This window comes from Sorex araneus, chromosome 4, assembly GCF_027595985.1.
Source record: "Sorex araneus isolate mSorAra2 chromosome 4, mSorAra2.pri, whole genome shotgun sequence".
Taxonomy (NCBI): Eukaryota; Metazoa; Chordata; class Mammalia; order Eulipotyphla; family Soricidae; genus Sorex; species Sorex araneus.
Window position 1 is genome coordinate 177,185,885 of NC_073305.1, and position 23,523 is coordinate 177,209,407.

The 23,523-nt window shown below is 42.9% G+C and overlaps 1 protein-coding gene across 1 annotated transcript in view; it reads left to right on the forward strand.

Moving 5' to 3' along the window:
- Positions 1–18,581, forward strand: part of PPP1R14C (protein phosphatase 1 regulatory inhibitor subunit 14C) — a 101,046-nt gene extending 82,465 nt beyond the window's left edge. The window contains exon 4 of the mRNA XM_055135572.1: positions 16,997–18,581. Coding sequence (XP_054991547.1) covers positions 16,997–17,071 — 75 coding nt within the window. The 3' untranslated portion in view covers positions 17,072–18,581. The remainder of the gene's footprint in view (positions 1–16,996) is intronic.
- Positions 18,582–23,523: the final 4,942 nt, after the last annotated feature.

Below are 23,523 nucleotides of genomic sequence, written 5' to 3' on the forward strand. Positions count from 1 at the left end.
TCTTTGCTGATTCAGATACATTTTATTTATAGTCTCGTGCAGCGGGTCTGTGGGTGGTGGAAAGCTGGAAGTAAAGTCCAGAATCTTATGCCAGCCCTAGCACAAAGCTTTTGAGCAATTTTCTCATCTTCTCTGAGCTTTGATGTCCTCCTTTAAAAACTGAATATAATCATAAGCTCCTCCCTGGGTTTCAGTAAGGATTATCTGCATTGATAATAATTTAGTGATTGTTATTAGCAACAGCAATAATATAAACCAGATAATTACTGAGCACATGCCAGGCTCGACTCTAACCACATCATATGTATAAAGACATTGACGCTTCCCAACAGGGTTATGTGGCTGACACAATGCTTATCAGTTAAGCATTTGAAACGCAGAAAGGCAATGTCATTTGTCTAAGGTGACATAACTGATATGTGGAGAAGTCAGAATACTTGAGAAAGCACATGACAAAGCTTGGCACAGGCTAGTTGAATCTGTTCTATATAAAGGAGTGCTTTTCTATAACACGAAATGCAGGGTTCAGGGATATGGTCCAAGTGGTAGAGCATGTGCCTTACATGTGAGAAACACTGAATTGGATGCTTGGCACTCAAGCACTACTTGGTGTAGCTCTTATTTAAAAAATATATATTTGCATATACATATACCGTGAAAGCTCACCAATAATAATATTCTTGAGTCATTAAATTTGAAAAGTATATTTTGGAGAATCATGAGTGCTACTGAAGCATGTTTTTGGGTAATCACTTTTTATTTGAGTCCTTGGTATCACCCTATGTGAGTTCCTGACTAATACAAAAAGGGCTTACATTTGCCCACCTTTGATTCATAATCCAAACTGTGGACTCTTGGTATGTAAGTTTTTCCTGGCTTGGCCACCTTAATCATGGTGAGCACTGTGGCAATATGTTTAATTCATTAACTCATAAGAAAGGTGTTTTGACTTTTTTTTCCCTTCAAGTAAATAACATTTCTCACATGGTTGATATTAAAATAGAGCTGATGTAAGGATAGAAAGGATAGAAAAGGTATTCTTAAGTGCATCAAGGAGTAATTTTATTTTAGTTAATACTGGGATTTGAGCAATCGATAGTGACAGCCCGGATATTGTGGAAATAGAAATGGGGCACTGGGTCAGCTAGTCGAGATGGTGTGTATGTATCCAGGTGGGGAGAGGAGAGCTCTCCTGGTTCTCATTCCTTTCATTGGTTTGAGTTCCCTGATGCCCTCCAATATTCTAGACCTGAAATACAGAAAATACATTCACTATGGACTTGAGAGCATCTGTCTTTCCATCTGTCAGGGGAGTGGTCAGTCCACCCAGTGGACTTTTACACATCTTTTTATTGTTGTTTTTAATAGTTCAGGGTAGCATGCATAGCTCTCTGATAGACATCAGAGTTTTCTCTCTGCACACTCATTCCATTCTATGAAACAGGCACTGTGCTTTTATATATCCTTTTAACCATCAAAGCCAATATGTTGACACATGTCCAGGACTCATGTGAGGGGTCTGAGGCTTGTGAGGAGGTGGTAAGAGGCATTACCAGGCCCCAGTCATCTGCTGGCCATAAAAATGTCACAGACAGGTGACTGAGAGATGGTTCAGGAGGTGAGGTGCTTGCTATGCATCTTGCCGACCCCAATGTGACCCTGGAACTGTCTGTGGCCCCATGAGCACCAGCAGGAGTGATCCCTGAGCACAGAGCCAGAATGAGCCCTGAGAAGAAAACAAAAAAGAAAAATGTCATGGCCGTGAGGTGGTTATGGGAAATGGATGCCTGACCAGGGTTTGCAAATGGACAAGCATGAACCTGTGTTTTCAGGGATTCAGATGGCTAATCTCAGACTTGGGGTCTGGAGCATTTCGTTAAAGCCAGCACAGAAGCTTGGCAAAGACAAGTACTCAGAGAGCACGATTCGGGACTTTATTAAACTATAAGTGATAGATGAGGCTCCAGATGACCATTTTCACTCTGTCTTCACTTGCAAGTCCCAGACTTCCCAACATCATAACTTGTGTTTGGTAATTGGCAAAAAGGACCCACTGGACTCCCTAAAAATTGCTGTGTTTGTGGTAATGGCTTATTTCAAGATTAAAATCAGCCATTGAAGAGATGAATGGAACCAGGTCCGGGTATGTTCCAAATGCCGAACCCCATGTCCAACTGTCTTTTTCCCAGTGGTGGGAAAATAATTTGTGCCCAAATAAATGTGGCTGTTCCTACAGAGGATGAACACCCAGGAGGGTTCACTGGAGTCTGGATGTGCAGAATCTATCGAGGTTTAGTAACAAAGACAGGGACTACTCCTTGCATGTCTGACCTCAGTTTCCAGTCCCTTGAGATCAGCTCACTGATATGAAATGGCCCAAAGCCATTCCTCCCCCCCATACCACTCTGGATTTACCATGTTGGCTCTTTGATATTCTCCAAGATCTCCAGGTAAACAAAGGCAGCTTCTTTCAGTAGGACATTCCAGGAGTGTCGAGCTCCTCTTAAAGGAGCATGGACAAAACTGCGACCTCACTTTGAGTGAAGTTAAGTTTTTTCCTACACTCTCTTAGAAGCTTCATGGTTATGAGAAGAATGAAAACAATGATGGTGATATCAGTGAAATGTGGGAGGAAGAAGGCGATGCCACTAGAGTAAACACCACGTGCCTCTTGCCTTTGCAAGTTTTTCTCACTAGCAATGAATGGTGGTTATTTTTATCAAAGACATGATGGAGGAGATACAGGCTTTAAAGGGTAGTAGGCCTGTAAGCGGTTGGCATTTTCAAATGATGGATTATAATTTTATGGCCTTTCTTTTTTCATTAAATTCAGGATGAATGATCATGTTTGAGAAATGAATCAAGCTTGTGTTTAAAAACAACTCCATGTTCTCTTCTTGTATATGGACTTCAGTGGGCAGGAGAAAGATTGTATGTTAAAGGCAATTTGACAGAGGACTTCTGTGTCTTAAGCGAAGGGAGGCAAAATTAAAGACCAGTCTTAAACACTTTGGAAATGGGTTTCTTTCATTCTGACAAAATTGAGGTATTTGTAGCAAAGGCTATTCTTCCTCACTGATAATCTGATTCTTGACAAAAACAACTGGAAGTTCCTATCATGATCATAAAGTGGGAGAGTATAATTTTACCGAATTCACTCAAAGTGGTTATTTATTGTGATTAGATTATGAAGGTGGATTTTATTTGATGTTGTCTGAATTATAAGTGTACAGATTCTGTGAAATGTATTGGTAAGGGAGGGAGAGTTAAATACTGTTAAGGGGGAAATAGGTGAGAACAGAGGAGATATTCTGCTACATGCAATCAAAGGTTGGAATTTGGGTACAAAATGAATGAGTCTAAATGCAATGGTCTGGATCTCCAAAATAGATTAATGGGACTGCCATCACCAACAGAACAAAGTGATCTTTAGAGTTAAGAAAATAAATGGACAAAAGAGTGTCCATGGTTTTACGTTAAAGGAGGAGGGGGGAAAATAGCACCCTCAGGAGGCAGCTAAGACCCTCAGGAATCTCTGTTGACAGAAGTGATTATAACACCACAGGCACCAACTCTAACCCACAACAGATTCATAAACCTCTCTTCAGATCATGAAAAATAGGATTAGTTCTGGTGTGCCCTGTTAGCAAATGAACCTCTGTAAAGATAAACAATACCCCCAGCTGCCATAAAAGAGGGTGATGAAAGATTTTAGTGATGCCTGTGATGGTTCCTGTGGTGCCGAATAATGCCTGGGACAGCAGCAAGCAAAGCCAGTCCGCGTTCTTTACCGGCTGTTTACTGATTCACTGTTCGCCTCTTGGCCTCCTCTGCGACCCGGATGTTCAAAATAGTAGCAGTTTGCTGGATGATATTTAGCACTTTTCCCAGGTTTTGAGTAAGGACCATTTGCCACTGGAAACAATTTTCAGCTGTTACTATTGTCTTAACAGAGGCAGGAATGTCCCTTCCATCGACCAAATTGTAGCGCATCTGGAAATTCTTCATTCCATCCACTTGATCACACCTTTCCTGACTTCCACACCCTCATCTGACACTTTTTGGAAGAAGTGTAAGTTAGTTGTGCAAAACTGTTGTGTACATTGGCTTGACTTGCTGCCATTTGATAGGGAGACTCAGGGCCTGTGGCATGTGACCCTTTAAAGAGCATTTTTTTTTAAATACATTTTTTAAAATAAATTATTTATTTTTAATTAGTGAATCAACGTGAGGGTACAGTTACAGTTTTATACATTTTTGTGCTTGTGTTTCCCCCATACAAAGTTCGAGAACCCATCCCTTCACTAGTGCCCATTCTCCACCACCAGTAAACCCAGCATCTCTCCCGCCCTCCCCAGTTTCGTCTCCCCCCACCCCACACTGCCACTATGGCAGGGTATTCCCTTTTGATCTCTCTCTCTGATTAGGTGTTGTGGTTTGCAATGAAGGTGTTGAGTGGCCATTGTGTTCATTGTGTTCAGTCTCTAGTCTGTATTCGGCCCGCATCACCCTTCCCCCGCATGACCTCCGACCACATTTTACTTGGTGTTTCCTTCTCTGAGTTGCCCAGAATGAGAGACCAGCCTCCAAGCCATGGGAACAACCTCCTGGTACTTATTTCTACTAATTAAAGAGCATTTTTAAAGGCAAACTGATAATACACTCAAGGGAATAGAGTGGAGATAGTACTACAGGTTAGTACCTGGTCCTGACCCACGTGGATCTCGGCTTTCAGAATTCTCACCTGCTGTTTCTGTCCACTCCACTCTGGGTACTATAGGAGTGGGTGATGATTTTCTGGAACAGCAAATTAAACATGCAGAATCCTGCTGGTCACCCCCTTTAGGGGGTTTTATGATTGACACACTCACTCTATTAGTGGCACCATTCACAAAACAGCATTTGTATTTTTGTTTTGTTAATTCTTTGTGTGTTTGTGTGTGTGTGTGTGTGTGACACAGAACTGTGCTGTTCAGGCTTACTCCTGGTGGCTCTGTGCTTAAGGATCACTCCCGATGGTGCTCATGGGACCATCAGGTGCTGGTGATCATGCATGGACACCCACATGCAAGCAGGAGCCCAGCTCTTAAGCTTTCTCTCCGGCTCTAGAGCACTGTTTTGGATCATTTCTTGTAAAAAAAATTATTTCAGGAAATACTTTCATCAAAGGCCTATCATGTAATACCCACTTACCTTCTTGAATGACTCAGTGTTGGAAAGAATGACTTGAGTGCAGTTTCATGATGCACAGGCCAAAGACTTGCTTGTTACCTTCATCCTTTTCGATAGCCTTGTCTGGACTAAAGCCACCCAGTGTTGTCAATGAAGTAACAGATGAGTCACTGGCTCGAGAAGGCTCTCAGACGCCTGGCTATGGTGATAATTACAAAACGGGTGTCCATCTGTTGCCTCTGGCTCAGGCCTGTGACGGGAGGGGTGGGAGCAGAGAGGCTCGGGTGGGAGCTGAGAGGCACGGGAGCCCAGGAGGGATCAGGCGGTGAGCTCGGGGCCATGACAGCCCTGCATGCAGAAATGCCAAAGCGAGGACGGACCTTCTGTTCTCACGGCAGCTGCCAGGTCCCCTCAGAAACAGACCTTGGCTTCTTTCATTCTTAGAAGCCACCCAGAAATCAGGTAGCTGCATGTTCTTGATTATCTAACTCCTAGATAATGATGCTGCTATTCCCTCCTTCCCTTCTCTTTCCCTTCTTTCTTCCCTCCCTCTCTTCCCTTCTATTTCCCTCCTTCCTTCCTTCCTTCCTTCCTTCCTTCCTTCCTTCCTTCCTTCCTTCCTTCCTTCCTTCCTTCCTTCCTTCCTTCCTTCCTTCCTTCCTTCCTTCCTTCCTCTCTCCCTCCCTCTCTCCTGCCCTCCCTCCCATCCTTCCTTCTTTCCTTCTGTGTGTCATATAAGCACATGTATGTGCTTATGTGTGTGTGGAGGGGAAGGGGTATATACATATGCTACCTATATGTGCATGGTATGTGTGCAGTGTATATGCTTGTGTAAGACCTGTGATGTAGGATTGTATTGTGCATGAGTTCTCTGATGGGGTGTCTGAATGTATCTGGGATGTGTATATATGTATAGAAGCTTCTTAGGATCCACCCTTCAGAAGGGTTCATTTTCCAGAGCTTTGAGGAGAACATCCAGAGACTTCTTCCATAGTGACCGAGGCCAACTGAACTCTACAATTCCATGCCCCACCCAATGGGTACACAAAGCTTTCAGTGTCTCCTCTAGGTGCCTCCAGTGTATGCCACAGTTGCATGAATTCACTGCTTTATGTGTGTGTGTTTCTTTACTCTGTAAACTGATGCTGAGAACCTCCTGTACACTCAGCACTGTGTTCAGAAAACAAAGACGAATTGAACTCCCACGACCAAATATAGATGTGGATTATCTTGCATGCCTTATAGCTGTATAAATATTTTCCAGGTTTTCTGCCTCAGCTTGCTTATTTTACCCAGCATTAGACTGCTAAGAGTTGACACAGGAAGCTTTATTTTATTCATTTTTATTGCTAGATAGAGTCCTATCATAGTAATAGCCTATAATATAGTTATATATAGTCATGTATATAGTCATATATAATATAGTCATATATATTATGGCCATGTCCTATAATCCCTCTGTTGATACTTTCTTAGGCAGTATCCAGGTTCTTATTATTGATAACAGTGAGCACTCCATTCTAAATATCCTAGCTATTCTTAAATATTCGTATTTTGGGAACTGGTACAGCGGGTAGGGCATTTGTCTTGCACGTGGCCAACCCGGGTTTGATTCCGAGCATCCCATCTGGTCCCATGAGCACTACCAGGGAGTAATTCCTGAGTGCAGAGCCAGGAGTAACCCCTGTGCATCTCCGGGTGTGACCCAAAAACCAAAAAAAAATGTATTTTTGAAAGGAATTACATTACATATGTATAATTTGGAGGAAAATGATATCAGAGACAGCAATAATAGACACTGAATTCTTGAGAGTAAGAGACTTGCTTGTGGAGAGATTAGTTACCAATGGATTAACTTTTGGTCATTTTGACCTTACAGTTCCCAGGAACACTTCTATTGGAGATCTTTGGCATTGCAAGAAATGCAGACCTGAGAAGAGGCCTGTGGACAGTGGTGGAAGAATTGGTGGTGGATGTGATACAGTGTTCTCTGTCTGCATGATAAATCTAAAACTATTACAAGCCATGCTATCTCAGTCAGAAAAAATTGAAAAGGAAAAAGGAAAATTCAGACCTGGAATCCCTAGAGAATCCCTAGAGGAATCCCTGGAATCCCCAGCTAGAGCTGGCATCTGAAAGTCCCTGTTACTGCCGAGAGAACACTGGGGACTGTGGTTTGGAGCATGCTTGCACACCACAACCGCATGTCACATTAACAATGTTTCAGCCAACGAGGAATGGCCTATGTGGCAGTGATCCATAGATCATACCACGTGACCTAGTCTGTGTCGTAGGCCATGCCCTTTAGGTGATTCTTGGTGATGATTGAAAATGATGAAACTGCCTAATGGTGTGTTTCTCAGACTATATCCTCATCATTAAGTGGTGCATGACTGTGTCATCAGAAGATCCAACAGAAGTAGTTGGCCAACAAAGGGGCGCAAGGGAAGGTCAGAGAATTAAAGGTCAGTTTCTAGAAACATCACTGTGCATATCCTCCAGAATGACTAAAGCATGTGAACGACAGGCAAAACCAAGTATTGACAAGAATATGAAATGACTGGAACCCTCATAGTCTGCCAGTAGCAATGTACAATGGTGCAACCGCATGGAAAATGATTTGGCAAGAAGTAGACATGCAGTTCTATCATTGCCTTGCCAGATATTTATTGCCTCAAAACCAAAAAAGTATATGACCGTACAGACATTTCTACAGGTATATTCATAGCAGTTTTATTCACAGTGGTCAAAATATTGAAACAATCCAAATGTCCATCAACAGATGAATGTATGAATGTGCCCCATGTAATGGAATGCTGTTCAGTGATAGGAGAGAATTCTCCAGATTCAACTTTGATGAGTCTCAGAAGCATTAAGTTAAGAAAAAGAGTCAGGCAAAAAGAGCACATAATGACAGATTCTGTTTTCATAGAATGCAAAGTATAGCAATGGAGTGTGTGTGTGTGTGTGTGTGTGTGTGTGTGTGTGTGTTTGACAGGTAGGAGGAGGGAGATGGTTGAGAAATGCCACCAACCAAATCCTCTGAGGTCTGCCTCCACCCCCTCATGATGTGAAGAGCCAGCTCACTCGCTTGGAGCCCCCTAGAGAGAGAGGGGACGTACGCACAATGTAGCCCTGAGGCAGCTGATTTGGGGAGTAGCTGCGTATGGTGGTGGTGAGCCTCCAAGATCATAGGCAGGGAGTGTGCTAGGCAGGCAATGTGGTCCCGGGGGCCTTGGCCGCATAGTCACAGGGGCACCTGCTGATTTCCTTGGCGATTGCCCACTTGTTTGTCAGGCTCCCTATGGGCTTCTTTGGAAGAAGTGCTTTTGTGAGACTCACAGCCTATGCAGACTCGGAACAAAGCACCCGCCTTCTCGCTGTGGGCCAGGGGCTGGTCTTACAACATATTTCTCATTGACCATAATTGGCAGACCTTTCCCAAGGGTCTGGTGGTGGAGGGTGGGTCAGGCTTTCACTCCAAAGCAGAAATGTCAGGTTTTGGATTCCTTTGGATGCAGAGCTTCTAATCTCTCTCATTAAAAAAAAAAATATTAAAGGGCCATGATTTACAAAGTGACTGATAGTTGCGTTTTAGGTGTACAATAATTCAACACCAATCCCTGCATGAGTGTCAACTTTCCTCCACCAGCGTTCCCAGATTTTTTCCCCACCCTCACCCCCGCCCCCACTCCACCCCTGCCTGTCAACTTGACAGGCATATTACAAAGTTTCAGTGGTTACCACTTAGATCTCATGTTTTCAGTTCTGTTGAATCTGTGTTTTGAATATATGGTCATACCTCTCACTCATACCACTGGTATAACTGAAGCCCTGATGCCTGTCAACCACTGCTTCTTGTTCTCTTCTTTCCCCCATAATTTCTTTCCTTCTCTGTCTCCTCTCTAAACGCTAAAGTCAAGGATGATCTAAGCATCCCCATTTTAAAGGCTTTTGGACGTTGTTCTTTCATTTAACCTCTCCCCCCCGCGCCCCCTTAAGAGAGGCTGAGTGTGAGAGGCTGGAGTTGTCGCTGGTTTGGGCTGGGCAGTGTCCACCTGTGCACATAGCAGCGTTGCAGTGTAAGCCTTGGGGTGGCTGGACCTGTCTCTGCCTCTTTCTACTCTCCTGGTCTAGTCTTTGCTCACACCACAGCACCAGGAATAGAGTCTGGCACAAGGTGAGGGCTCAGGACATGTCTCCAGCCCTCAGTTGACTCACATCCAGAATCCTGGATTTAAATATTTCCTACATGACCGTGCACAGTAACAGATACAGAACCAGAGCTTCACATTTTCTAACCTGTAAAAAGGCAAAAGCTACTACATTGCATTCAATATGGTAACATGGACAAAGCTACATGGAAAGACCTCCAATAAATGTCACATCCTTTCCCTTTCTCCTGGCTCTGCACTCAGGAATCACTCCTGGTGGTGCTCAGGGGACCATATGGGATGCTGGGAATCGAACCCGGGTCGGCCGTGTGCAAGGCAAATGCCCTACCCACTATTCTATGGCTCCAGCCCCCACATCCTTTCCCTTTCTTAGATTAAGCATAACCATTGCCAGATTCCAATACCTTATCCACATTTTTCCAGGGGGTTATTCATCTGTCCTTACTCATCATTTCAACCAGGGACTGAAAGGTAGAAAGAAACAAGGGTGCCCTTTTTAGCGTATGGCAAAAATTCATGCCCATGGTGCTTCAAGAGTCATTGCCATGAAGTTATTACTTTCTCCTAAAAATTGTACATCTGGGAAACCGTTTTTGAGCATCCTTTTGAGATGGTCCATGCAGGTTCTATTGGCAGTGGATATATAGGAGCAGAGGCAAAGCCCTGCTTGGAGTCAGTCTGGTTCTTTAAAAATGCACACTGACATTTGCCAAGACAGATGTACTCCGGGCTATTGAATGAGTGTGAAATTTAATACAAAGTATATTCTTGGACTGCAATGGAATTAAATTAGAAATCGACAACGGAAAGCTATTTGGGAAATCCATAAATGTTTGGGAAATTGAATGACACATTTCTAAATAATGAGCCAAAATACAATTAGAAATTAATCAGATGGGCCACTAGGAATGATTTTTGAAATGAATATAAATTTAAAAAGCTATGGAATTGAAGTGTATGAGATGCAGCTAAAGCAGCATGTCAAGGTAAATCTATAGCAATAAATAACTGTATTAGAGTAGATCTCAAATCAATGGACTCAGCATCTATGCTAGGAACGAGGGAAAAAGAGCAAGTTCAAAGTAAGGTGAAGTAAGAATATAATAAAGGTGAAAGCAGAAATCAATAGAGTAGAAAACAGAAAACAATAAATAAAATCAGTGAGACAAAAATTGTTCTGTGTAAAGATCAATACACTTAGTAAACTTGTGGTATACTGATCGAACAAAGGGAGGAAAAATTTCCAAAATCGGGAATAAGAAAGGTTATATCAGTACCAACTCTGTAGATATTGTGAACAATTTTATGCCATTAAATTCAACAACTAATGTCAAATAGACAAATTTCTTTTCATGCATAAGCTAGCAAGACTTCCTTTCAAAATAAAGCAAAACGAAATACTTTGGATACAAATGACTTTATAGGAATATTTTGCTAACTTGTCTTAATTCATAAACAACATTGAATAAAATCCAATGGAGTCTACAAAAAAGCTGCTGGAACAAATCATTGAATTCAGAAAGCTTGCAGGGTACAAGATAAACATATTGAAATCTACTATATAACAATATTTTAACATGGTACTTATATATTGGAATTCGATAGTGCAGTGGGTAGGGCCTTGCACGCGGCCGACCTGGGTTCAATTCCTCCGCCCCTCTCTCAGAGCCTGGTAAAGCGACCGAGAGTATCTTGCCCGCACGGCAGAACCTGGCAAGCTCCCCGTGGCGTATTTGATACGCCAAAAACAGTAACAGCAAGTCTCACAATGGAGACGTTACTGGTGCCCTCTCAAGTAAATTGATGAGCAACGGGATGACAGTGACAGTGACAGTGACAATATATATCAATTACAAGGTCAACAGTATTTAGAAAAAAATACTTATTATTTGGCAGATAAGTATAATATTTTTAAATGAAAAACTATAAAACATGGCTGAGATGAAGAAAATTCTAATTGATATGTCATGCAGATAGGTAAGAATCACTATAATTAAGGTAGTTCTTCCCAAATTTATCTTTAGATTAGATGCATTATAGTCAAAATCCAGTAGACTTTTGTTAGTAGATATTACAAGAGAATCCTAAATTCAGAAGTAAATGTAAGCAATTAAAGTGGTTTTTAAAACAATCAACTGACATTATCAAATTTAGCTGACAAACATTACCCAATTTCAGAACTTATTATAAAAGTCTATATTTATCCAGACTCCTGGTGTAAAGAGAAGCAAACAAAGAGACCAGTGACTCATCAGTTCCACTCTCAGGTAATTAGCGTAAAATACATGAAGGCATACAAAGACTTACAGATCAATTTTTTTTAGCAACTTTGTTTCTAACAGTTCCAAACTGGATGTTAATCAGCTTCCCATCACATCACTGTAAACAACATCCTGGTCCACTGCAATAGTTCTGAGATGGTTTCCCTTCACACTGTCTTCTTCAAACCTGTTGTCTATACAGGTGGTCCCATGATGTCACTCCCTTACTTAAAAGCTCCAGTTGCTTCTCACTGTACCAAGTCTCTCTTGGTACTTTTCTGTAGCCTATGTAGCTCTGGTCTGCTGACGCTGTACCTCTCATCACGCCCATCTGTACCTGTACCAGGACCCCGACCCCCACCAGCACCTTCCAGTATCTGTTTCTCTACAGTGACTCTTGATGCTTACTGGGGCCCAGACCCCTTACTCGGCTTCAAGCTGACCTTTCTTGTTTAGGACTTGTTCATGTCTTGTTCAAGCCCGCTCGAGCAAATTGATGAGCAACAGGATGACAGTGACAGTGACTGTGACAGTGTTCTGGACTCAGATGTCTTTCCTCAAAGTCACAGCCCTTTTCCTAACTAAATTATTATTCCTGTTCCCCATCTAAATGATCTGCTTTGGAGATAAATGATAGAGGTTGTTTCTTCCATGGAGTGTTTTTGAGTAATACGAATCAAAAAGCACTAAAGCGTATTCTGATTAGAGATCCTCTAATGTTCCTGAAGGACCAAGAGTAGACAATGAAATTAGCTGCCAGTGCTGTGGTTGGTTTCTGAAAGGAAAAGAAATATTGAATATCTTTCCCTTTTTTAATTTACTCAGCTGAGTATCTCCTTAGGCAAGTGTAATGAACAGTTTAAAATATGAACATCATAGTACATTAAGTTATAGACAATATTGCTTATATAAAATTGTAGAGTTTTTAATTCATGCCACTATACCATAAATAAAAATTATTTAAGCTTTTAGAACATTCCACCATGACTGATGTTCTTTGAAAAAAAAGTGAATTCAAATTAAATTACCAAATTACTTTTGTTTTGAAGAAGAAAGCTCTGTAGTTTAGGGTACATTATTCCTTAGGTAATTTTTAGTCTTTATTCTTATACTAATTATTGTAAGCAGTGTTACGAAGAGTGCAGAAAGGTTACCTATCTGAGTATTAGCAAGACAAATGATAGGGTTTATGATCCTGTTGCTTATTAAAAGCAAAAAAATCTGTGCTCAAATAATAAAACTTTTCACAACAGTCATTTGAGTGAGATTCTAAAAACAATAAACTTGAAGTTGTGAAATGTATTGAATATTCTTAAGTCACATAGTAAAGGGGATAATAATGCAGTTAATTTTATGACAAAACAAAAGCTGAATGTGTAAGTGGGGAACTGGCATTTCTTTTTCATCCCAGAAAAGCCTTTAATTAGATAGTGCTCAGAAAATTAAATTAGTTTTTCATCTCACTTCACATATATTCAATTCCAATGATCTTCAACCAGCGAATAGACCAGTGCAAGCCTGCAGTTGTGGGAAGGTTGAAAATCACTAGCCTATCACCTTGGTCATCACTGCTGGACTGTCAGTATGCAGGACAGGAACTGGTCCACAGGAGTGAAACGACTGAAGAATGCTATTCTATTCTGTCCAAGTTCTTAAATGGTGGCATTAAGATGTATATGTCATTTGAGCAGCTTTTGCAGGTCGGTACTCAAAGATATTAACACCATTGTCCCGTTGTTCATCGATTTGTTTGTCCGGGCACCAGTAACATCCCACAATGGAGTTGTGAGACTTCTTGTCACTGTTTTTGGCATATGGAATATGCCACGGGTAGCTTGCCAGGCTCTGCCGTAGCGGGCGAGATACTCTCAGTAGCTTGCTGGGCTCTCCGAGAGGGGCAGAGGAATCGAACCCAGGTCGGCCGTGTGCAAGGCAAACGCCCTACCCGCTCCAGCCCACTCAAAGATATTAACTACGGCATTTTTTATACATTGGAAAAGCCAGGAACCAGTGAAATATCCAGTTATGGGTCAATTAAGCAGACTGTAATATCCAGGCACTGTTAGCACTGTCGTCCCATTGTTCATCGAGTTGCTTGAGCGGGCACCAGTAATGTCTCCATTATGAGACTTCTTGTTACTGGTTTTTTTTTTTCCCCTCTTTATTGTGAGGAAATTTTTTAATTGAATCACTATGAGATGTTTACAAAGCTTTCATGACTGAGTTTCAGTCATACAATGATTGAACATCCATCTCTCTACCAGTGTACATTCTCCACCCCAAAGTTCCCAGTATCCTTCCCACCACCCTCACTCCACCCCACCTCCTGCCTGTATGGCAGGCACTTTCCCTTTTATTCTCTCTCTACTGTGGGGCATTATGGTTTGCAATACAAATACTGAGAGATCTTCACGTTTGGTCCTTTTTCTACTTTCAGCACATATCTCCCAACCCTTTGGGGCCACACCTGGCAGTGCTCAGTGCTCAGTGCTCAAGGATCCTATCCCTACCAATCCCTCCACCATCATTGATTCAGCCACTGCACTATTTCTTAAGCTCCTTATTTCTCACTTTTCTAGAACGCTTTTCTAGAACAAACTGTTTTCTAACAGTTTGAATTCAAACAAGTTAAATGCTTTACTTACCGATTCTGTGCAATCGAGGCAAAAACCAGTTTAATTGGAACTTGAGAATTGAAACATAAAGAATGAACTAGAAGTGATTATTATTAAGAGATCAAAGAGTTGTATATCTTATGTATAATTAAAATTGTGATATCAAGTTGACTTCTATAGAAAGCTTTAAGGTCAGATCTTCCTTAGAGCTATATCATTTTAAAAATAATTTCTCAAAAACAGTAACAAAAATTTTAAGACTTCACAAAAGTCACAAGTAAAGCTAGGTAATTTGTGGTTGATGTCTTTGATGTAAGGGTATGTTTAGTTATTGTTTTTTAACATACTCAGAGTTATCAGGAGCCTTTTATAGTGCTTACATTGCTACATCTGTTGCATCATTGTTACTGTTTTTGGCATATATAATATACCACGGGAAGCTTGCCAGGCTCTGCCTTGTGGGTGGGATACTCTTGATAGCTTGCCGGGCTCTCCGAGAGGGACAGAGGAATTGAACCCGGGTCGGCGCTGTGCAAGGCAAACGCCTACAAAAGTGCTATTGCTCCAGTTCATAATATCCATTTAATACAGAATTGTCTAACCATTAAAATTGTGTTTTAGGAAAACTTTAGTGTTGTGGCAGAAAAACAGGTGACATGATGCTAAGTGGGAAAAAGTATTTTTCTAGCGTCACCTTAATTGTGTGAAAACATTTTCCATAGAGGAAAGTTTTACTGGCACACTGATTTGTATTTTCTAAGTTTTCTAGTAAAAGTACATATGACTTCTATGGCAGCAAGATTATTTAAAAGCTCATGGTGGCGATAAGATACTTTAAACATCTGGTTAAATTTTAGGGTGGGAGAGTAGTTCCCACTACTACTCTTTTGTGACAGAGGTGATGACTAAGTGATCATTTAGTGCAGAGGTCATGACTAAGACTTAGAGTTGGCCCCGAAGATTGTCTGAGAGCTGTTTTTCGGAAAGTCAGGTGGAGATGAAGTCTTCGTGGGTTTGCTCTCGTGCTCCCTGAGGTGCATCCTCAGACTATCACACATTGATCACAAAGTCTGACTGCCAGCTTTGTCTGTGACAAACACAAAATACAAAGACTATATTTATGACATAAATGTTACTAATTTTGCTGCCAGCTATTTGTCAACATGAGGCAAGAGGCAAATATTCCTGAGGGCATAGACTAAGAACCATCCTAGAATGTTCTTCATCTTGGGTGTCTTCATCTGTGTCATGAAATCACTTTGTGGATCTTCCCCTTTAAAATGCATTGGCTGAGCTGGAGTGATAGTACAGTGGGCAGGGCGTTTGCCTTGCACAAGGCTGACTCAGGTTCGATCCCCAGCATCCCATATGATCCCCCCAAGCACCGCCAAGAGTAATTCCTGAGTGAAGAGTCAGGAGTAACCCTGAGCATCACTGGGTGTGACCCAAAAAGCAAAAAACAAACAAACAAACAAATAAATAATTAAAAATAAAATGCATTGACTTCTCAGCCAGAAAGAAAGAGACTCACTTCTCTCATATGTGGGATATAAAGAAACCTAGTAGAGGAATAAATAACAAATACTCAAAGAAAACCCAACGGGACTAGAGAACTGGTCTATAGAACCGAGATACTAGGGCCAAGCCAGAGTGGATAAAAGGGGACTTCGGGATAGTGGTGGAGAGAAACAGACACTATGGACTCTGGTGGAAGGTGTGGTGTTGGAACGTTGTAATGCCCGTATGCATGAAATGCCATTGTTAACAATACTATAAATCAAGGTGCTTCAGAAAGAAAGAGAGGGAGGAAGGAAGGAATGGAGGGAAGGAGGGAGGGAGGGTGGGAGGAAGGAAGAGAGGGAGGGAGGGAGGGAGAAAGGGAGGGAGGGAGGAGAAAAAGCATTGACTTTTAACTGGAGACAATGAAATAGAAAATATAAAGTGTACTGTGGGTAGTAAGTATTCATTTTCACACTCTATTTCAGGAATGTGTACTGAATTATGAACAAAATTTTAAAACTGATTTTCAGTCAAAAAGGGTCAAGGTCTCCTGTCATGATTTAGACACCTGAGAGCAGCACTCTAGGTTTATCCTGAGCTTGGCAGGATGACAGATCCTCATGACCCCTCCAGACTTACAACATCAGGAACTCCAGGAGGGCTGGGTTTAACACCCTGGGTTTAGTTAGTCCCCTCAGGGGGACCTTAATCGGGGCTGGGAATCGAACCTGGGCCAAGTGCATGTATGGCAAACTTCCAAGTACCCTCTGTACTATTGCCCCAGCCCTGCTGACTGAAAGGTTTATTAAGGGAGGAGAAGCACTGATCTGAACTCCAGAGCCCGCGGAGGATGAAAGATAATGCTCTGGAGTGGAGACAGACCCAGATTTCCCCAAAGAAGGCAGAATTGTGGGGGCGAAGTGTCATCATTCCTTAGTTTTTTTTAAGTTCCCTATACTGGGCCTGAGACATGGATGCTGCAGAGGCTAAGACACTCGCTTTGCCTGTAGGTGACCCCACTTTGATCCTTTGCACTTGACGTTTTCCTGAGCATGATCAGGATTAACTCCGAGCGAGTGCAGAGCAGAGAGTAGCCCTGAGCACTGTGAGCTGTATCCAAGACCCTCCCAGATGTGCTTCTTCAGGTTCACACACCCAGCCCAACTCATTTACACAGGTTCACTGCAGTGGACAGAGAGCTCCAAAAGATTTTAAACATGGATTTGAGTCTGGTCACCCTCTCATATTGACAACTTGTTTTGATCTGTTTTAGGAATTTATCAAGGAGCTGCTATCTCGGATAAGAGGCATGAGGAAACTGAGCCCTCCGCAGAAGAAGAATGTGTAATTTGGACACAGGGTAGAACTCTCCAAGAGGCAAAGAAGAGGGCTTGGGGCTTGGACTTCACCAAGACTTTTATTAAAGAATAGTTGTCCTTAGCAGTAGCTTTTTTGGGGGGGCGGGGGGTTAGGTAGATCTACTAGACTATTCAAGAGTGTTCCTTTGTTTTGGGGGGTTTTGTTAGTGTAATATTTTAATAGCATAGCTATCATAACTCTGGTTTCAGTCCAACCAAGGAGTACCACACCAGGCAAATAGCCAAGGATGGGCGGAGCTAGGTAGCATCTTCTTGGAGAAACCAGAGATTTTTAGGACCTAACTATACAGGGATGATGGTTTTCTTATGGCCTGTTTGGTAATTTTTTCCCCCTTGAGTTGTACATTTGACTCAAATGTCAGATTTCTCGTACTTGTATATATCTACAAACGACTAAGTGAAAGTGTAGATGTGAGTTTGACTTCACATTGATGGAACAAACTTGTGGCCATCCTACTGTGGGGAGTCATGGACATGTGTGTTTTTAAGAGGCCACTAGATATTCTTCATGTAAGTGCTGCTGACCTGTCCAACATTCACCGTAGGCACCAAAGTGAGAGATTTGAGTGTATCCATCATTTCAATGAGCTACATGACAAATGTGTGACGTTGGCCCAGGGCTTGAACTTATGGACTCGCTATTATTTCATTAATTGGGATGCTTTGCCAGGTCATGTACTTCTTGCCTCATTTGTGGTATTTTTCAAGTTTTAAGAACCCTTAGTTTGAAGAACTATTTGGATAGCTCGAGAAATGCCCACAGCTCTGTGCGTGGCGTTGGGGGGGAAAGGAAACACCGTGTAGCAATTAATTCTCTGCTTTCAACCAAATACTGTGTATTGTTTTCTCGCCATGAAAGCAGGTCATAAAGAAGTTAGCCAATTCAATAGCTTCCTCCTTAGAAGTAGATTCTGGTCACTTCTGTGCCTGGGCAGCGTCAAGCAAGAGAGGGGACTCTAGAGAGAGTAGGTGTGGAGGTGAGTATTTCTCACCTCCTGTTCAGGAGCATTTGCTGGTTTGGAAATATGGTGGAGATTGTAATTCCGACTTATGGTGAGAACTCTGGCTCCTGTTCCTAATTCTTACACCCAAGTCCTCTTATTTGGAGCAAGGCCTGGGGTGTCTGCCCTGCCCCTCTCAGTTATATACCAGCTCCTTAGAGAAGGATCAACCTTCGGATGGATGTGGGTCGGGTCAGGGTCAGCGTTGGAACTCTTCCTTCCATCCCCGAGGCCCTGTGGCCTCCCTGCAGAAACCTCACCTGCCTATCAGATGTCTCCAGGTGGCCCTGACCCAGGATGCGGGGCCAGGCATTTTATATCAAGGGTGCTCTGAACATATTTTATTTTTTAAGAGAACTATGTTTGTGAATTTTATGTATACTGGCAAGCTTTTGAAAATGTATTTAATTTTGTAATGTTTACCAACAGTTTCTTTACAAGCTATTTACTCAAATAAATGGAGCTGCTTACAACTCTGCTGATGTGTTTGCCTCGCAAAAAGCACCCAAATGTGATGATTTTACTGAGCTGATGAGGCTTCCGAGTGCTTGCTTTTAGCTTTCATTTGAAGGATATTTTGGGTGGAAAAAGGTACTGAGACATCCTCCCAAGTTAAGAAAACTGGACAAAATCTGTGCCCATGGACTTGCCTGCCCTCTCTCCCAACAATCATCCCCACTCTGCAGATCTTCTCGTTCCATGGTTCCATGAAGATCCTCCTTGTCCTTCTGACAGAAATCCTTAATACGAGTTCAGACGAACAAATGTCATGAGAATTGTCAAAATGCCATGGCACAGAAAAACACAGACTTTGAGTCATTCCCCTATAGGCTCAAGCAGAGAAGGGTCTTTGGATAAAACAATAATAAATTCTGCAGCCTCCATCCAGAAGAGATGTACCACCCTGCCTCCACAGTGTTGGCCATGGAGCAGGCCCTGAGCCTCGGTTCCCTTCCCTCTGCCCCAAGGAGCCATCCCACGGTTGGGGAACTAGTACCCAGGACTGGCTGGACTGATTAGGTTGTTCAGGGAACAGAGAGAGACTGGGCAGGAATGCCCCGTCAGAACCCCATTCTCTCTCTGGGGTGGTTCAAATTGCAGTGGACACCTGGTTACAAATTGGTTTTTTGCCCAAGAATTGTGATTATTTTTTAAAAAGCCAAACAGATGTTGGCAGGAGTTCAGACTAAATCTTGGGGCGTGGGTTCCTGTGTTCTTGGCCTTCCACTCCCTTCCCGGGAAAAGCACAGGAGGATGTTGGTGAGCCTTCGGCCTGTCCCCCACCTACCAACCTGCTCAGGCCCCGAAGACCCTTCCCTTCCCCTCTGGCCTCACCTCCTCCCTCTTCTGATTGGAGGAGGGAATAGTGGGAAGCTGTATGGGAACTGGTTTGTCCACATCAACGTCCCCATTGTTCTTGGCCCACCCTCAGGGCAGAGCCCCCTGCCCAGGCTGGGTAAGCCATGGGCTTGGTCTAGCAGGAACCCTGAGGGAGCAAGCCCTTTTCTTTTGGGGGAGGATGTGCCCCCCCACCCCCATGTAGAGATAGGGGCTAGGAGCTCCCCTCCCCTCCTCTTTAACAGCAGGCTCTGTGGGTTTCACTTCCCATCCTCTCCCACCCTGGCTAAGTGTTGTTCAGCCTGTATCCTATCATGTGTCTGAGTGTGTGTGTGTGTGTGTGTGTGTGTGTGTGTGTGTGTAGTTCTGTGCTAATTTCCATGGCTGGTGGCTTTTCCTTTCATGCATCACCCCCCCCACACACCCTCCCGCGTGCCCAGGGGTCACCCCCTGGCATTGCCACACACGCTGGGGTCATTGGGGGAAAGGGGTGGGGCTCACACTGTCTGTGGTCTTGAGATTTTTATTTTTGCATATGGAATCCATCCTGTACAGGTAGCTAACTTTGTAAGCACTGTGTATCTCCCTGCCCCCATGGCTGCTGGTGTGAATAAATGCATCTGCCGTTGGTAAAAAAAATAATAATAAAAATAAACTTTACTTGAAAGGGCCTCAGACCCTAACACTCCCTTTCGGGGCCTGCATCACCTGCCTCTCAGCACTCAAGCTCTGAGCTTATTCTGTGTCCCTATCTTATTCTCAGTCACCAAGTGTGTCTAATCCCTCTCCGTTTTGTCCTTGGTGAAATCTTGTACTAAGGTGGTTGCAGCGAGAAAGGCGGATTTCACCGGGGACAGAATTGAGAGGAATTAGTAAAACTTGATGACTAAGGACAAAACGGGGGTGTGGCAGAGGATTTGAGGAGGAGGCATAAACAACATCATGTCTAGTCTCCACCTGGCAACTAGAATGGTCTTAATGAACAACAGCTTAGATGGTGCTAGTTCTTCACCTACTTAAATCCCAATCCTCGGGCTGCAGTGAAAGCAGAGTGGGTAGGGTGTTAATCTTGCACACGGCCAACCCGGGTTCGAGTCCCAGCATCCCATATGGTCCCCCAAGCACCACAAGGAGTAATTCCTGAGTGCAGAGCCAGGAGTAACCCCTGAGCATCGCTGAGTGTGACCTAAAAAAGCAAATAAATAAATTAATTAAAAAAAACCCTAATTCTCCTTTTGACTTTCCTGTCTCATCTTTAAGCCTTTGCATAGATGTCTAGTGCTTATTTCATTCGGGGCTTCTGGAATATTCTATGTATATTTTCTTTTGGGGGCTTTGTAAAAAAATGTTTCTGTGATCTGGAACACCCTCTTCACCAAGAGCTGCATCTTGAGAGGTAGACGAGATCTCCTTTGTGTTTTTTTAATTTTCAGTTTAACACCCAGTGATGCTCAGGGGTTACTCCTGGCTCTGCACTCAGGAATTACTCCTGGCGGTGCTTGGGGGACCATATAGGATGCTGGGATTCAAACCTGGGTCGGCTGCATGCAAGACAAACACCCTACCCACTGTTCTATCACTCTGGCCCTTTGATCTCCTTCTAAATTGTCCGACACCTCCGCTATCTCCCTCGTGTTTTGTTTTTACAGGTTCTTTCTGTCCATCCACCTGCTGGAATGTCCTGTTCAAATTCGAGATTCTTGAGGTTAGGACAGTTCTGATGAATCAACTCCTCTTTCTGAAGGATCCGAAGGATCAATATGTAAAAAATCAATATGTGTTTGCCTCCTGAATAATCACTGTATCACTGTCATCCCATTGTTCATCAATTTACTCAAGCGGGAGCCAGTAATGTCTCCATTCGTCCTAACCCTGGGATTTTAGTAGCCTCTCTTTACTCATCCTTCCCAACGGTGTGGCATTGGAGACTCTCTCAGGGTCAGGGGAATGAGACCCATCATTGTTACTGTCTTTGGCATATGAATATGCCACGGGGAGCTTGCTAGGCTCTGCCGTGTGGATAGGATACTCTCGGTAGCTTGCCAGGTTCTCTGAGAGGGAGAACTAGACAATAAGATGTTGCACGGCTGCTAATGTGGCCACATGCTTCTGGGAGCACCTCCTGAATAAATGTAATAAAAAATCTCTTCAAGATAACTAAACTCTTTCAAGCTGGGATAAAGTTTCTTAGACCGAAATATACTTTTGAATCACCTGGGAAAATTTAAAAACGACCCCAGTCCTGACTGATTTCATCAAAATATGTAGGAGCAGCATAGTGGCATTTTTCAAGCTCCCAGATTAATAACCACTGGGCCACTAGCTCATTCTTTTGTAACCTCATGCATGAGTTTGACCTCAATTCATTCCATGTATGCCATTTCAGCAGATGGCAGCGATGGCATTTGTGCTTTGAACTAATTTGAACTATTAGCATATTTTAAATTTTTTATTTTCTACTGGAAAGGCATGAAAGCACAGCCCCAGAGGAATAAAACCAAGGTAGTGAATATCTTGTGTAGTGTATATACTTAAACATGGGGGAAATCTAGGTTTAAATGGTATAGGTGGCTCCCATATACTATAATCATTGTAATGGCTCCTATTCATTCGTCACATGTTAAGTACTTGCATGTACTCTTAAGTGTCTGTTAAGTACTTTCATGGCTGATCTCATTTAATCCCATCATTAATCTTATGAGACAGAATGCATTATCCTAACTTTGCAATGGGAAATAAACTTGGATGGTTGAGAACTACCTTGAGGTCACATCGTTGCAGAGCTGAGCCTGCAAGCCCTCTACTCTTGGGAACTGTCCCTTTGTGCAGACACTCGGGGAGATACCTCATCATATCATATTGTGGTTCTCCTTTGACCCTTGTTTTGGGTCTCTAGCCTCAATATGGCACAAATAGCTTAAGTGGTGGGTCTCCCATGGCTATGAATTCCCTTATCTGTAGTCTCCTGGGAAAATAAAAGGACTTGGCGTATTTGCTCATTGGAATTTGTGGAAGTCATAATGGAAATGGACAAAGAGGTCATCTTTCTTCACTACCTCAAATGTGTATGGATCCCAAGAGATCTTGGATAGTTATAACTAAGATTTTAAAAAAAAAACCTAGAGAGTAATTTTCTTCTGAAATTGGGATATAACTTATAAGGTGTTTGTAATATATATATATGCATATATGTAATTTTAGGTGGTTTCTGTCTTCTGAGAGTAAACAAGAGCTATTCAGACTTCACATAATTATCTTCCATTGCCTTTTTACTTATTTTGTGACCATGACTTATCTTGCCTATGGAATGGTTTGTTTTCATTTGGGACCACACCCGGTGGTGTTCAGGGCTTGCTCTTAGCTTGGTGATCAGGGTGGTGCTGTGGGATCATATGCAGTGCTGGGAATCAAAGCAGGATTGGCTGCAAGCAAGGCCAGCAGTGTGTTGTCTTTCTGGCCCTGAGTTCTTGTAGAACTGGCTCATTCTCCACTCCTCTCTGCGCCCACCCCACAGCTGGTGGTGAAATAGAATCTGGATATTAAAACAACAGTGTAAGTCCTGGACATCTGGAATTCTGCTTCTGTCATTGGGTGACTGTGAATAAAGCCAGGTTCTCTCTGCTCTCTCTGGCTGGAGCCATAGCACAGCGGGTAGGGCATTTGCCTTGCACATGGCTGACTCGAGTTCGATTCCTCCATCCATCTCGGAGAGCCTGGCAAACTACCAAGAGTATCCCACCCGCATGGCAGACCTTGGCAAGCTACCCGTGGAATATTCAATATGCCAAAAACAATAACAACAAGTCTCACAATGGAGATATTACTGGTGCCCACTTGAGCAAATCGATGAACAACAGGAGGACAGACAGTGCTCTCTGCTACACATTTCCGTCAACTGCAGGTTCCTCCAGGACAGTGCTGAAAAACACTTAAAATGCACTTTATTGGGGCTGGAGTGATAGCACAGTGGGTAGAGCATTTGCCTTGCACGCAGCTGACCCGGGTTCGAATCCCAGCATCCCATAGGGTCCCCTGAGCACCCCCAGGAGTAATTCCTGAGTGTAGAGCCAGGAGTAACCTCT